At 35.4% G+C, this 17,495-nt stretch overlaps 1 protein-coding gene across 2 annotated transcripts in view; it reads right to left on the reverse strand.

Annotated features, from left to right (window-relative positions):
- The window catches only part of AK7 (adenylate kinase 7), an 88,119-nt gene that overhangs the window by 43,721 nt on the left and 26,903 nt on the right, over nucleotides 1–17,495 (reverse strand). For both annotated transcript variants that reach the window (XM_031953296.1, XM_031953297.1), the window contains one exon: nucleotides 5,646–5,726. In XM_031953296.1, coding sequence (XP_031809156.1) covers nucleotides 5,646–5,726 — 81 coding nt within the window. The remainder of the gene's footprint in view (nucleotides 1–5,645; nucleotides 5,727–17,495) is intronic.

The following is a 17,495-nucleotide window of genomic DNA, read 5'->3' on the forward strand; positions in this document are numbered from 1 at the left end:
CCTTTTTCCTCATTCATAAAATGAAGTATATAAATTGCATTGTTGATCTCAAAGGGTGGGTCTGAGGAAGGCAAATAGCATATCCTAAAATTCCATAGGAATGGAGTTACTATGATTATTTATCCACATTCTCTTCTTCTCTCCCCTTTCCAATTTTATTTAACCAAAATAAATTATCTGATTAAGATCTCTAACCAAAGACTTCAATCCACCCTCTAATATTCATCTAAAGATCATATTTCCCCTGTTTTCAAGAACCTAAGACAGAAATAAAATACTCATTCCATACCTATCTATTAAGATGATGATGTCCAAGTGGTTTTGGGGGGAGGGGGACAGCAAATTGGGAAAGTAGTCTAGGATTCTAGGGTTACAGAAAGAAATACATCATCTATATCAAGCTTATGCAGAATGAAAAAGCTAATGTCATAAATGTGCATAGCATGGGTGGTTATTACTAGTCTAAATCTGAACAAGGATCACAAAAAAATTCTTAATCATAAACCCAAATCTTTACAAGATGGAAAGTAGAAGTGTTAATATAAAAAAAAAAGCATTAAGAAGATGCCCAAATAAAATTGTCTATTGTGCAATAGTAATTAAAGAATGAAAAAAAAAATTAAAAGAAGAATTAAACAAAAACATATGAAGCACTTACTATAGGTGCTATAAAGGTGCTAGAAATACAAAGATGAATAAGCAGTCTGCAAAGGGAATAGAATCTAGCAGGGGCCAGGCAATTTTCAGTTTTTAAAAAATGAGGAAATCTTGTAATATAATATTCCAAAAGGCAAAAAAATTTAGGCTTATTACCAAACATAGCTTATCCTGCAAAGCTGAGTATAACCATAGAGGGAAAAAAAACTGGACTTTATAAAAGAGAAGACTTTTAGATATCTGATAAAAATATACAACTTGCTAGGAACTTTGAAATGTAAATCCAAGAGTCCAGAATTACCTAGAGAAAGATATTTGAGAAACTGGAAGGAGCTCTACAATGCTATAATGCTAATATACCAGTAGAGGGAGAAGAAATAAGTATGTCTTCAGAATCATAATATCTTCAACTTGTATTGTGGAAATTAATAAGAAAAATGGAGGTCCACTTGGGAGTGGATTGGTTCTGTTTTGAGAGTTTTAAGAAAATAAAGGAAAGAGGGAGTAAAAAGATTAGAAAGTGGTTATTTCTCATAAATGGGTTGAGAATATATTAATATGAAAGAAGGAATGAAAAGAATATTAGAAGCACACTCACTTTCATCTGAAATGATCAAAGGAAGTTTGAACACACACACACACACACACACACACACACACACAGCTTAATGAAGAAAAATATCAAACAAACAAAATGGTAGCCTTGGGTTAAGAGAGAAGATAACACCAGGAAAGAAAAAAGTAAAACAAACTCCCTGATCCTGAAGATGTAATAGAGAAAAAGAACTAATCAACCAGTTCAGCACCTCATTGTCAACCTCACTCACCCCCTCCATCAATTGCCAGATCTTGATGATTTTACCTCCACAGCTTTCATACATGTCTTCTTTTCTTCACTCAGGCAGCCACTACTCTAGTTTAGCTTTCATCACCTCTCTCTTGAACTATTACAAGACCCTTTCAATTATTTTTTTTCCTAATTCAAGTCTTTTATACTTCACTGAAATCACCACTTAGCTTTCAAAAGTGGTTTTCCTGAAAAATAAGTTTGAATTTCACCATCCCAACTCAGTGGACTCCAGTGGCTCCCTATTACCTCTGAGATATAAACTCTTGTTTCATATTAAAGTTCCTCATAATCTGGCCTCTTTCTTTATTATGTAAATAAAATTGTTGTATGTTCTCAAGATCTATGGACCTCAGAAATTATAAGAGGTGCTGGCAGCTACCCTGAGAATGCCCAATATCCTTCTGGGTGGGTGTAATGCAACAGCTACATAAGTAAAAGGTACTCAAAATGCACTTGAATTTTCTGTGTTACAAAGGAGCCTCTGAGACAAAAGTTATAGATAAAAATGTTGAATTATATTTAAGTATAATTCAAATGTTGCTTTATTTGAGTCCCCTTGGTTAGCAGAGATCTCTATTTCCTTGTATCTCACATGGTGCTTTATTGGACAGCCCTACTATGATCTAATTATGAAATGTTGATAAAGGGAAATAGAAAAGAAAAAATGAAAATATGAATACTTCTTTAAGCAAGTTATTTAACATCATTACAAACAATTTTTTTTGGCAAGTCTTGTTTTTCTGTCTAGTCCTGAGATTTTATTTGCATAGAGATCTCTATGGTCAGTCAATAAGTCAATAAACACTAAATGCCAACTATGGGTCAGGTATTGTGCTAAGGGTCAAAGAAAAACAAAAGGCAGTGCCTGCCTTCAAAGCAGATAATGAGCAAGTTGTTTTCAAACAAGCTATATACAAGATAAATAGCAACAATTAACAGAGGGAGACACTAGAATTAGAAAGGATCAGAAAGGCTTCCTGTAGAAGGTGGGATTTTAGCTAGGTAAAGCAAGAAGGCAGAGATAAAGAGGGCATGGAGGATAGCCAGTAAAATTCCCATAGCCAAGAGATAGTGTTTGTTTGAAGAGCAAGAAGGCCAATGTCACATGACTAAAGAGTGTATGTGTGTGAGGGGAGATGGAGTATAAAGAAAAAAGAAGACTGGAAAGGTACAGATTCTCTGTAATAAAGGGCTCTGAATACCAGACAGATGATTTTATATTTAATCCTAGAGATCAGAGGGAGACACTGGCTAGTGGAATAGGAGGATAATGGGATCAGACCTTTATTTTAGGAGTGGACTGGAACGTGGAGATATGTGGCAGGCACAGATAAGGTTGTGCACGAGAATGATGTTAGTTTCTGAGGAGAGAAAGGGGAATATTTGAGAGATAACTGCAAAGGTAGAATTGACAGGTCTTGGCAACAGATTGAATATAAGAGGTAAGAGATAAGGAGTTGAGGATGACATGTTGCAGGTCTCAGAACTTGGGAGGATGCTGCTGCCTTTGACAATAATAGGAAAGTTTGGAAGAGGGAAAGATTTTAGGGAAAAGATAATAGGTTTAGTTTTAAACATATTGAGTTTGAGATGTTTACAGAATATCCAGTTCAAAATGTCTAACTGGTAGCTGGAATTTTAAGATGGAGGCTGGCTGAGAGGTTAGGGGTGGATAAATTGATGTGAGATTCACCAGCATAGAGATAATAATTTAATCCATGGGAGTAGATGAAACCATGGAGCTAAACAGTATAGAGTGAAAAGAAAAAAGGGCCTAAGACAAAGGACAGAGTTCTGGTGGGATATCCAGGATTATCAGGCATAACCCAGATGAAGATCCAGTAAAAGAACCTGAGAAGGAACTATAAGACAGGCAGGAGGAGAGCCAGGAGAGAACTGTATCCGGAAAATCTGAAGGGAAGAGATTATCAAACAAAAAAGAATGGTCAACAAGGAGGCCAAAAAAGATGAAGACTGAGAAAAGGTCATTGGATTTGGCAATTAAGAGATCATTGCTAATTTTGGGGAGAAGTTTCCTTTGAGTGATAAGATCAGAACCAGATTGTGGAGAGTTAAGAATGGAGTGAAAAGAAAGGAAGTGGAGATATCTATTGTAAGCAGCCTTCTTAAATTTCCTCACAAAAGGCAGGAGAGATGTAGAAACAATGGTAGGCAGAGATGGGAGCATAAATTTAGGATTTTATTGAGGATGAGGGAAACTTCCTCTACCAACAGATAAGCAATGTTCTGACATTTTTAGTCTTAGTAAATAAACATTTAGTAAGCACTCACTACTTACCAAGCATTGTGTTAATAAGCCTTATGGAAAAGAAAAGCACCCGCTTGTATTAGGCTCAGAGCCTAATAAGGGAGAAAACATGGACACAATTATATATAAACAAACTTTATACAGGATAAATTGGAAATAATCGACAGAGGAAAGGCACCATAATTAAGGGAAAGCCTTCCTGTAGAAGATGGAATTTTAGCTGGGATGCTGGCTAAAAGAAGCCAGAAAAGTCAGGAGAGAGAGCACTTCAGGCATAGAGGACAACCAGTGAAATTGTGGAGCTAAGAAATAAAATATTTTGTTTTAGGAACAACACTAGAATCATTGTCACTGTTCAGGGGGATTATAAGGTGTAAGAAGATTAGAAAGATGGTAAAGGGTAAGGGGGTCAGGTTTTGGATGCTAGAGGATTTGATATTAGATCCTGAGGTGAGAGGGAACCACTGGAGTTTGCCAGGTAGGGAAGGTGACATCATCAAACCTATGCTTCAGAAAGATTACTTTGAGAACTGAGTGGGGGGATGGACTGCAGTAGAGAGAGACTCATGGAAGAAACCCCAACAAGGAGGCTATTACAATAGACCCAGTGATGAGATGATGAGGGCCTGCACTAAAGTGCGAGCATGTTAGAGGAGAGGAGATTCGAGAGATTTTTATCATGATAAAATCATCTTAGAATTTCTTGCCCAGGGGCACATAATACTACAGATTAGAGGCAAGACTTGGAACTTCTGTCCTGACTCCACTTCAAGAGCAGCTCTCTATTTACTACACCACAGTGCTTCTCAGAGTTAACTCATATAAACATTAATGAAAGAGAGAAAACCACTTCTTGCTTTCAGGAAAATTATATATGGACTAGACTAGAAACAAGGAGTTTTGTGATAGCACTGTACTTGAGTCAAATGCTAAACTGATGTTGTAATGTTGGAGAAACTGAGGTAGGAGAGAGATTAGAGAGCCTTTTTAATATTTTATTAATTGAAGAGTATAATTGACTGGACAGGACTCTCATCTCAAATTATCCAGTCAGACAGAGATAAAAATATACTGGGACCAAGGAATCCATGTTGGTCCCAGGACTGGAGGAGACTCATCTCAAAGAATCCAGCGTCCAGTAGCCAGTAGCCAGCCTCCAGTGGCCAGCCTCCAGCCTCCAGCTGCTAGCCTCCAGCTGCCAGCCTCCAGCAATGAATGGGAGAAGCCCAACTTCTTAAATACCTTTTAGAAACAAAGAAGGGTTAAGAAGCATAGGAAAATTTCTGTCAGGATGGGGGGAGATCATAAATCCTAAAAACCCAGAGACAGGATGTCTGAATACACAGAGGTAAAGATGTCAGTGAGGTATCTTGGAATATTTTAGAGAGATGGGGTAAATTCTTGAGGACAGAAAGAGTCAGGAGGTCTACTCTCTTGTTTATCTTGCTTGCATTAACAATTTACAACCTTAGAGCAAATAGTCCTCAATCTTAATGGACCAGAGTGGGGTTTTACAGCTTAGGGGATTTGAGACAGAACAGTTAAGCAAACTGAGACAAGGGAAACTAGTGCAGGGAAACCGAGTCAGAACAGTTAAAAAGAACTGTGGCATAACAATGTAATATATGAAATATATCAGTTATTTTTAAATGTTTCTGCAGCTTCTACTAAATAATAACTCTATTTTGAATCTGAAAAGTCTTGGTTCCAAGTAGGGAAAAAAGAATTAGGGGTCAAATTCTATCTCACACATTTTCCTCAAAATTTTAAAGTTATAAAGTCTCAGTTAATGTACGACAAATAAATGTTTTATATCTTAAAGCTAGAAAATATATTACTATAAATTAACAAAATTATAAAAGATCATACCTTAAAAAATAAATGTAAGATGCCTTCTTCTGCTCCATAAATTAGTCCAGAAGCAACTACATAGGTTGAAAATTTTTTATTCTATTAAATAAAGTACAAAAGAAAGTTATAAAAATATAATATTGCATATTATATAAAAGACATAATATTATAATCTAAAACAGATTCTATAGTACAAAAAATTTGGCACTTTAGAAGATTACATAACTCTATTAGGATGCAATCTTATGAATTAATATAGAAATAAAGCATACTAACCAAATGCTTTGAGAAAAGGGACAGAGAAAAATGTGAAGAGGGAAGGAGTTAATAATAATTGCAACTTACATTTATATAATATTTATTACCAAAGTATATGACTACAAAGTGCTTTGCATCTGATCCTGAGAGCAATCTTTAAGACAAATTACATTATCCCGTTTTTAACAGATGAATGGTTATATAGTCACATATTTGGTAAATGGCAGAAGTGGAATTTGAATACATGTTTTCTGACTTTGAGCAGCACTTTTTTTCGAGTAGGAGAAAGAAAAAGGAGGGAAAGTAGTGCCTAGGCATATATACAGCATCAATCAATTCAAAATGTATGTTCTGTATTCCCTAGTTTTCATAATCTTTAAATCAGGAACATTTAATGAACAGTAATTACTGGCATAGCTATAGTCAATGAATAGTAAGAGTCCATGCAATTCTAGTAGTACTGAACTTACTTAATATTTCTAAATACCAGTTTAGGCATTATGGGATTTTGTTTCAGTACTTAATCACTTGGAAGCCAAGTGACTGTATGTAACATAGAACTGAATCTTTTTTCATGAATTTTATAAAATTTAAAAACACATTTTGAGTAGTATTGATTTACTTACAATGCAAAATGTTACTCAGTTTGTGTTTGTTGAGGGATACATCTAACAGAAACCAAATGGATTATTATATAATTAATCCTCTAAAGTTCTTTGGTAGTAATTCTTTTTTTTATTCCATTTTTTTCAGGTCTGTATTTCCTCCCTTCTACCTACCTTTTATTCCTTTCCCACACTGAATAAGTAATAGAAATAAAACTCATTAAATATATGTGTGTGTATGTGTGTGTGTGTGTGTGTGTGTGTGTGTAAACCAAAACAAGTTCCTAAATATCATGCTAAGAAAAAGTTTCAAGAGTAATTTTAAATCAATCATGTTTTTATCTCAAGTTGGAGATTATCTTTCATCATGAGTCCATTAGAATTGTGGTTGTTAGGTTGATCAGAGTTCTTAACTCTTTCAAAGTTGCTTGTCTTTACAATATATAAATTGTTCTCTTAGATCCGCACACTTCACTTTGCATCAGTTCATATAAGTCTCCGACAAGAGAAATGATCTCTATTGTTTCTTATAGCACAGTAGTATTCTATCACATTCATACACCATTGCTTATTCAACCATTTCCCAATTAATGGACTATCCCTCATTTTTTCAATTCTTTTCAATTTTTTTTAATTTTGAAGTTTCACATTGAATTTTCAATTCAATTCAATTCAAAAAGTCACTATGAAAAGAGCTGTTGTTTTTGCAGATTCAAGTCCTTTTTCCATTTCTCTTCTATCTCTTTAAGGTATCAAATTTGTAATAATTCTTAAAATCTCATTAATTTTTCAGGAGACTATATATCTTTTATTTTCTTGTATTTTCCTATGATTTACTAGCAAAAAGTTTTAGAACAGGCATTCAATGAACATTTATAAAATTTAACATGATTTATTTAAGACATTTATCTATTCAAACTAAGTTAGTAATAAAAATAAATTCCAAATAGTAATCATAGGTGAGTAAGACATTAAATTTGAATTAAAGCAGCAACAAGAGCAACCTACTTGAAGGCTTGGCCTAGAGTAAAAAGAAAGTATATAAGATATATAGAGGATGGTATAAAACTATTAGGTAATAAATCCACTTGGGCAATTTATTCAATAATTAAAGCAAAAGTAAATTTGATGAAGTATACGAATAAATTATATGAATGAATGTCACAACTGAAATGATGTTTTTAAACATTATTTATAGGCTTATAGGATCAAAGCTTTTTTTTGGGGGGGGGGGGAGCTAAAAGAAATCTTAATGGCCATCTAGTAAAGCTTGCCAAAGAGAAACCTGAGGCTCAGGAGACTCCCTATAGATACACCTATTTAAAGACAATGTTTTCTATGCATCTATTGATCCAGCATGCTACTACTGGGTCTATATCCGAAGGAAGTCATAAAGGAGGGAAAAGGACCCACATGTGCAAAAATGTAGCAGCTTTTGTTATGGAGACAAAGAACTGGAAAATGAGTAGATGCTCATTAATTGGGGAATGACTGAATAAGTTATGGTATATGAAAGTAATGGAATATTATTGTTCTATAAACAAATGATGAACAAGCTAATTTTAGAAAGGCTTGGAAATGTTCATATGAACTGCTAATGAGAGAAACAAGCTGAATCAGGAATACATTACACCCAGTAACATCAAGATTGTGCAATGATCAACTATTAAAAACTTGGTTCTTCTCAGCAGTTCGGTGATCCAAGGGAATCCCAATAAACTGAATGGACAGAGAGAAAACTATGAGACTTTAATGTAAATCAACACATACTGTGTTCATTTTTTTCTTTTTATTCTGTTTTTTTTCCTTCTTGTGGTTTTTCTTTTTTGTTCTCATTTTTCTCTCTCAATATGATTCATAAGGAAATGTGTTTTAAAAAAAATGAACGTACAACCAGAAAAAATAAAACAATAAAAAAGATGTTCTTAATTACATTGTCATAGATTACTGAAGAAATGAAATTCTTAATTACACAAAATAGTTCAACTTAATTATATACACAGGAATAACAACTGGAATGAATTTTATCTATACTATGACAATTAGTTGTATTTACAACTCTCAAAGCTGATCTTTCAATTCAGATATATTAGATGCTAGGTTAAAGGACAAGCTATGTATTCTCAATGGGGTGATATTGTCTATAGAGATACAGATCTCAACCCATCTATGCCCGCCCATTCATTGTGTGATTCTCAAAGTTTATTTCTTCTCATAAAGTGACTACAAGTGGTCTATTCAACAGGCTGCAGGTCTTTGTCCTTTTTTCCTGACACTGCAAAAACACCAAGAGAGTAAATGGACTGTCTTTCAGGTTCTCCTAACTGTTTTCTTTAGCTAGATTATTATCCATCTTCTATTCCCTACAGATGTTCATTGTGAGAAAAACTATATAAGCACCTCAAGTCAGCCATGTTTTCTGATCACATTAAGTAAAGATGAGGGATTTTGACATTAGATACTTTAATCTCTTTGCTTGACAAATGGTTTAAAAAAATTGTGTTTATATACATGTAACTTATTCTAAGCTTCCTGCTTGTTTGTTAAAAGTTCAGAGGTTTTTTTTTGTTTTTTTCATTTCTGTCTGAAATTCTTTGAATCCATGGGAAGCAATCTCCAAGGTCACTAAAATAATAGTTGCCATCCCCAAGGCCATTCCCTAAGATAATAGTAAGAAACTGTACTGGACAGGCTGCCTATCCTGAGATAACAGTTGACTCCTCACATCGTTGAATGTATGCCAATGGATGGGCTGCCTAAAAGTGCAAACATTTATCTCTCACAATTATAAGCAGAAAAGGTGTTTTTGAACAAATAAGGGATAGAAAAGATCACAGTTGATAAAACAGACAGTTCTAATTATATAAAATTGAAAAGGTTTTGCACAAACAGAACCAATGCTCTTAGAATAAGAAGAAATAACAATTAATGGGGGAAAAATCTTTATAGCACATTTCTCTGATAAGAATCTTAGACATCCAAGACATGTAGGGAATAATGTAAATATGAAAGAAGAACAGTAATTCCCCAAAAGACAAATGGTCAAAGGATACTGACAAGCATTTCTTAAAAGAAGAAATGAATACCATTAATAAACCACATGAAAAATGCACTAAATCATTCAAAATAAAATGTAAATTAAAATGACTTCCTGCCCATCAGACTAGCAAAGATTAAATGAAAGGAAAATTACAATTGTTTATAAGATATGAGGGGATGGACACATTAATGCACTATTAATTCAGCTATGAATTAATGCTTCTAGGTCAATTGGTTTCCTCCACATATTTCTAAAGCTACATAAAAAGTTGGATATTAACACTTTCATGAGGTCACTATGAGATTAAATGATAATGTACATAAGTACTTTAGAAACTTTAAAGTGCTAGATATTTAGAGCCTATTATCTTTTGTAAGTACTAGATGGAAGTTGAAAGGAAATGGAAATCTTCTTAGAAAATTATATCACAAGCATTGAGACCTGACCAAATATATACAAAAAAGATCTGTGCAGGAAATGACAAAATTTGAAAACATATAAGGATATTTCTCAAAGAAGATTCTCCAAAATTGGAAAATTGTATATAGCTGATGTTATTCCCAAAAGGAGACAATCAAGAAGACATTAACAATAGTAACTAATATACCTCAACTTTCACACACAATTGTCTATAACAAACTACATCTTTATTTTCATACAACTAATGAAGAAATGTAGAGAATATAAGATTCTACTGTGTGTTATTTATTGAGTACAAAAATGCATTTTACTTATTAGAAGAAATTACAAAATTAAATGTCTTTTTCCAAATAAGGTACATAGGTGAAGATCAAATAAGATTCCATTATAATGTCATCAAGAAGACAACTATTCAGTGACCCACTGAGTGTCAACCTCAAATGAGGCATATACTTACCATATGACTCTCTATTTCAGAATATTCAGTATTCATCAATGTTATGGAGATAGCCAGGTACAAGATCAGAATAGAAGACTGATCCACTATTAATGGAAAATTTCCACACATGCTCCTGTTTACAGATGGCTCTTTGCCAATGTCTTGAGTAGCCTTTCTATTGGCCAATGATTTATGTGACTGCTGTGATCTGGTTCATATTTAAAGGTGTAATTGCTTTATGAATTTCTACTTATATAAAGATAAATGAGCATGCAATTCCCTGCCTAGAATTGGATCCATTTATGACTTACTATATATTGAAATTTTGAGTATCATGCCCAGTTCAAGAAATTCCTGTTGTTAGCGGAAGAAATATTAAGCAGAGTTTATTTTTTACTCTTTTCTGTTTGCATTTTGAATAAAAGTTTTTTGTGAAGTATAATTGCTTGTAATTTTGCCTATTAAAAATTCAACAAGAAAAAAGTGAAATGCTAGTTATACATCAGAAGCAGGGTATTTTCTGGATAAAAAGCAAAGAAACAAAACCTGTGTTATGCAACTTCTACATCAGACAGATGTGAGAATTTGCCAGTACTGTGGAAATCTTTAGACTCATTCATCATAGGCTTTAGAGCAATGTTGGAGATGGTAGTAATATTCCAGTATCTTTCTTTACTCCTAGTGGCTTAATGGAAGACCATAGCATCCAAAAGTTTCTCTATGTTGGGGCACAATCTTCTCCCCAATAAAACCATATTTCCTTGAAAAACTGTACAGAAAAATTCCTAGGAGTATGCTGGTAATATCTTCTGGAAATTCGTAGAGTAAAGGTTAAGAAAAAAGAACTTGTAAAATTTTTAAGTTTTTAGAAGACCTCTGTTCATGCTTTCCGCAGGAAGGAACCATTGATGAGAAAAGGTGGAAAAGAGTAGGGGATTGTCTGAATGACTATTGACAAAGTAATTCAGGACAATTCCTCTTTCTTAAAAGGTGCCCTTAAGCACACCAATTCTAGGCTCAAATTAGGCTCCCATAACAATGAAAAGGATTCTGTATCAATTACCATTCCCTTAGGCAAGGTTTCAAATGACCCTCCTTCCAAAGCTGCTTAAAAAAAAAAATCTACCCCTCCCTCAATGGCCTTTCTTCAACTTCCCCAAATGAGGAGCCTTTAGCTCTACTGAATTAAAAAAGGAAGTGGTTCTTCAGCCTCAATAAGGCAATGGACAATGAAATTGATTCGGCATTTGGGAGAGTAAGTCTGTCTGGGTACCTTTTGGGGTACCATCTGGTTCTTGTTCTGGTTATTTTGGTTCTTTTCTGGTCTGTTTGCTAGCAATCTGTAGTCTCAGAATAAATACCAACGGGTTTAAAGGTTCTGAGACGGGCATTTTCTGGGACGCTGGAAAATATCCTCTGGGTATGTATTATATGTTTGTTTAATGTTGTAACTGTGTGTTCTATGTTCTGTGTGATTTGTCTGTTTTGTTGGTTGAAAAAGTTTTAAGAACAACGTTGCAACTGTGCTTAGTAAAACGGAGCTCCGCGTTTGTCTGTGTGTGTCTGTGTTAAAAGTTAGCAAGCTTGTAAGAGGTAAGAATTCAGCCTGTGTTGCAGGTTTAGAAAACAAAGAAGTTTGGAAAATCATTCTCTCTCCCTCTGTCTCTGGCTGACTGTAGCAGTCTTGTGGGGAAAAGGGGAAAAAAGGGAAAGGGAAGTAAATAAATAAATAAATAAATAGAAAGAACGGGATTTGAAAGTTTGGAAAGTTAAAAAAATATATAGATAGAAGAGCAGTGTGCTAACATTTAAAGAAAAGAAGTTTGAATGGATTATCTAGGCATTCTCTGTGAAGGCAGAGAAAAGCACTAAACTGGCTTGGAAGTTCACAGAAGCCCCTTTGGATTCTGGAAGGGAAAAGGGCAATTCAAGGTGAAACAAACTTCTCTCTGGGTGGAGGTCCTGGAAACAGCCCCTAGTCTGTTTGCCGATTTAAGAGCTTTGTTAAGTTTTAAGAACAATGATTAAGGAATTTGGGAATTGGATTATTTGAAAATTTGCTTGTGATTTTAAACTTTTTTAACCTGATGTACTAATTTGTAAGTAAGGAAAAGCCTACTAGAGTAAAGAGCAATAAAATTCAAGCTTATCCTGGTCTGGGCAATTAAAGGTCTGGAGATAAGATGCTAACAGCTGTTAGAAGAAATGTGGCAGAAAAGAAAAGAAAGAAAAAAACTTTTTAAAACAGCTGTATTTAGTTTGATTCAGTTTGTTACCTTCTGAAATATACTGAGTTATTTGTTAACATAAGTTATACTTTAAATCCAACTCTGCTGGACATGTGTGGGTTTTGTGGAGTTTTAAGTTATTCACTATATAGTGTAAATCTTACAGGTTTTTGAAAGAAAAAGGAAAGAGAAGGTTTGGAACTTGGTAGATTTAGGAAGAAAGTAAATAAACTGATGGGCTAAATCTTGAAAAGGATCCCCATGTGGGACATTGAGTGGGGAACCTGAGGGAAGTTTTTTTTCTAGGGGGCAAGAGTGGGGGAAGGGTGACCACACGGAATTCTCTCCTCCCCTCACTCCACTGAGTATGTTCCTGCAGTTTTTTTTTTTTTCTTATATGATTACTGCCAGTGCAGCAAACTGTGATTTTTAAGGACATGCTTACTTTTAGGTTAATTGATTGAATATTTGTTTCTTAATACATAAATGTTTTCTTGTTTAAGAAATATGGTCATAAATGTGATCCATACTTTGGTACGAATATTTCTAAAAGTTTAATAGCTATTTTTAATAAAATCTTCTTGAATTCTTTTATGTGAAATTGGGTATTCTGTATAAGTTTAAATTGATTGTACTGGGTCATCCTGAGGTTATTTAAAGGGCCTTTGTACATTATAGTTTTTTCTTTGTCCTTTTGAAAATGTTTCTGTTATGGACAATATGCAATTTGGGATATTTTTCTATGTACTGGGTATTTTAAAAGCAAAATGATTTGTATGTATAATATTCACTTATGTAACATCTACTTAGATATGATAATTGTTCTAAGTAAGGAACTTACTGAGACAAAATTTCTTTCTGTTATTACTATAGGGTTATGGTAAATCTTTAAGATTTATCAGAAATTTGATTAATGGAATTTGTTATTGGGGGTAAAATTTCTTGTGCTTAGAGTTAATTAGTTAATGCTATTTGGGAGTTTTAAAGCTCCACCCTCTGACAGTTGCTGAGATGATTGATTGGAATAAAACTGGGTTAAGGCTATTTTATCCTGTGCTGAAGGTTGAATTTTAACTGCTTATGTTATGTTATAATTATGTCTTGCATTGTTCCTTCTGTAACTGATCTCTATGATCAGAGCAATGGTCAATAGAATTGTTAATGCAATTCAATTATGTCATGCCTTGCTATTTTCAGTCTGGTTATATGTAATCATTGTATCCTAAATGCTGGGCAACTAAGTATTTAGCCTTGTCATCTGTCTGTTACTGGATATTTGTGTTTTGTTTCTTTAAGGTTTCTACATGATAAGAGGACAATTAATAATAGTCTGTAAGACTGTAGCTGTTTGCCAGGCCTGTAAAGCAAACTCATCTCTTCACATAGGAAACAATTTATTTTGGCCTCCTCAGGTTTTGCAGCAGAATGGTGAACAGGGTCTTCTTATCTGAGACTGATCTAATCTTTATTTATTAAATTTGTGTTTTTTGTTCTAGATTTTGGTCACATTACAGATATTGGCTTGCTTCTGGATCCTGGATCAGCTTTGATCAGCTTTGACTGTCAGCATGGCACACCCACATTTCACAGCCTGGAGCAGCAGTTTTTAAAATGAGACCATGAACTGGCCTCTGCATTCAGGCCACTGTCTTCCCTGACATTGACATCATTCCAGGGGATGAACCAGTCCCCCTCCCAAGCCTTGACTACATAGGAGGCCGAAGAAAGAGGGCCGTCCTTTTTGTACCATTACTAGTTGGTCTTGGTATAGCGGGGACAGTAGGGTCAGCCGGCCTGGAGTCGCTGTTCATTCTTATGCCAAACTCTCCAATCAACTCATTGATGATGTCCAGGCCCTCTCCAGAACTATAAATGATCTTCAGGATCAGATCAATAGTTTAGCTGAAGTTGTCTTGCAAAACAGACGAGGCCTGGACCTCCTCACGGCAGAGCAAGGAGGGAATATGTTTAGCCCTCCAAGAACGCTGTTGCTCCTATGCAAACAAATCCAGTATTATTAGGGACAAAATTAGGAGGCTCCAGGAAGATTTGATTAAGCGGCGCAAAGAACTGTTTGACAAATTAGGTGAAAAGGATAAAGAATTAGACAATAAAGGAGTCAAGTACAATTCTAATGAAATTTGGGAGTATGGTGCTTCACAGCAGGAGCCATTAGGGCATTCCCCAATCCCTGACGTATCCCCCTCAATTCATGGGTGGAGGGAAAAGGAGGAGGGGGAGGGACAGCGACACAATCAGCATCACCTATGAAGCAGCCTATGACAAGGTTACAAAAGACACTAGTTAAAGCTAAAAAAGGACAGGATATATCTGATTTGATAAATGCATACCCTGTGATTGAAGAATTTTATTCTTCAAGTCAAGCCAAGAGAAGATATATTCCTTTTGATCTGGAAAAAATCAAGGATTTGAAAAAAGGCTTGCACTCTTTATGAGGCTACATCATCTTTTGCTAAGATGTTATTAGAGAATTTGGCTTATGAAATTTTAACACCTAGTGATTGGAAATCCATAGCAAGGTCATGTTTAGAACCTGGACAAAACTTGTGGCTTTCAGAGTATACTGAAATATGCAGGATACAAGCCCAATGAAATAGGCAAACTGGAGTTAATATACAAATCACCTTTGACCAACTAGCAGGTAAAGGTCAGTATGCAGAAACTTCAGTACAGATTAATTACCCCATAGCAGCATATGAGCAAATTGTTTCTGTTGCTATAAAAGCATGGAGCACTCTCCCAGGAAAACAAGATCAATGCAAAGCCTTCACAAAAATAGAGCAAGGTCCAAATGTAACCTTTGCTGATTTTGTAGAATGTCTTCAAACAGCTTTCATACAAACGATTAGAGAAAATGTAGCTACAGGTATTATGATAAGACAACTAGCTAAGGAAAATGCTAATGAGGTTTGTAGAAGAATCATTCTAGGACCACACAATGATGCTCCTTTAGAGGAGATCATAAGACACTATGCCACAGTGGGCACAAATGCCTTTTATACCCAGGCTATAATGCAGAACATGGGAAAATGAGGTCCTTCTTGGCAAGGGACTTCCAGAGAGACTTGTCAATGCTTTCAGTGTGGTAAAGTAGGGCATCTGAAAACTCAATGTTGGCATAGAGATAAAGTGAGAAAACAGGGTGAGAGAACAAGACCCAAAACCCCATGTCCAAAATGCAACAAGGGTTTCCACTGGGCCTCAGAATGTAGATTGACCCAAGGAAATGAAAGGCAAGGCCCAGCTCCAAGACCTCAAACAAAAAACAGGTGGGGCATGACAGCAGCTTAGTTTATACTCAAGAGCCTTTAGGGCCTTGATATGATCAATCAGACAAAAAGCAATCAGATGGGGAAAAGGGATTACAATTGGGGAGAATATAGGCTTTTTAATCCAATAGAAGGGCAGTGTCCAGTGCAAGCAGCTCCAATGTAATTGCCAGGTGATGAGGAGAGATCTAGAAAGTGGTGAATAGAAGGGACTAGATAGGTTAACTGCTTGGGGGAGAGAGTTTGCTTGCATCTCTACAAATGGAGAAGGAATCAGATGGGTGCCAAAGAGCCGTATTCGCCTTGTCCGTTGGGGAGAGACAAAAAAAAAGAGAAAAACCTTGAAACAAAGGAGAAGACCTAAGAACATCTGAAACTGAAAGAGTATGGCTGATAATGAAACTGTTACAGAACTTCAGAACCATCAGGAATCATTGAATTCCCTGAGACATAAGACTGATACAGAACTTCAAAACCCACAGGAATCTTGGATTTCCTGAGATAAAAAATTGTTGATAAAATTGTTGCAGAACTTCAAAACCAGCAGGAGTCATTGGATTCCCTAATACAAGATGAGACTATTGCAGGACTTCAAAACTTGCAGGAATCATTGGATTCTCTGACACATGAAGTAATGGATTGGTTTTGGACTATTTCTAGAACTTATGGACATGTGTAATTCCTCATGTTGATTCATGTTATTTGTTTGTAATAACTTCCATGTTGATGGATTTATGTATACCTGTTTCAAGTGAGACCCTTCAGAAACCCACTAATCTGGTTTGATTCCCCATTTCCTTTGGTGTTTTCATCTCCCTTCCTGAGAAGTCAGGGAGGGCGTGATCACCTCCTTTTTTGGTGTTTTCCACCCTTTTTTGAGAAGTCAGGGAAGATATGATCACCTCCTTTTTTGGGGTTCTCACTCCTTGAGAAGTCAGGGAGTGTGACTACCTTATGTTCTAAAACAAAAGAAAGCGGGAGATGTTATGGGCCAAAACTCTGAAACAAGGATTCTTACAAGATGTTAAGTCAGTGGAATTGATGAGACAATAGTTATCTAGTTTAGCATGGTGATTAATAGTTCTCTAAGTTCAGCATGATTGATCTAATCTTACAACAAATGATGGTTTCCTAGTGATATAATGATTCATTTATACTCAATGTTGAGAATATAAACTGGGAGCTTCAGCCAGATTCATTCAGAGCTAGGGAAGACAAGAGGGACTGAAGGTTGAAGCATAAGCCCTTGGACCCAGATTCATTCATCCTATCTCACACCCTGTGGTGGCAGACCTATTCTCCTGCATTTTCTCCACTGAAACCAAGATTCCAGAAGGACTTTAAGAAAGCTAACTGGGTCCCAGGAAAGGAGAACAAGACTTTGAAAGAGATAATAAAGGATTTGGACTTTAACCCCTGACTAATTTTGTGGTGATTACTGAACTGAAAAGAAGGATGTCTCAAAGACCTCAAGAAAACCAAATGAGAACACTACATCTTCCAGTTCTTCCTCATATGCTAATTGTGAGGTTCTTTTCCAGTGACCAATAATTGGTCTATACTACTCAAGCAATTGGATTATAACAAT

This window comes from Sarcophilus harrisii, chromosome 2 (genome assembly GCF_902635505.1).
Source record: "Sarcophilus harrisii chromosome 2, mSarHar1.11, whole genome shotgun sequence".
Classification (NCBI taxonomy): Eukaryota; Metazoa; Chordata; class Mammalia; order Dasyuromorphia; family Dasyuridae; genus Sarcophilus; species Sarcophilus harrisii.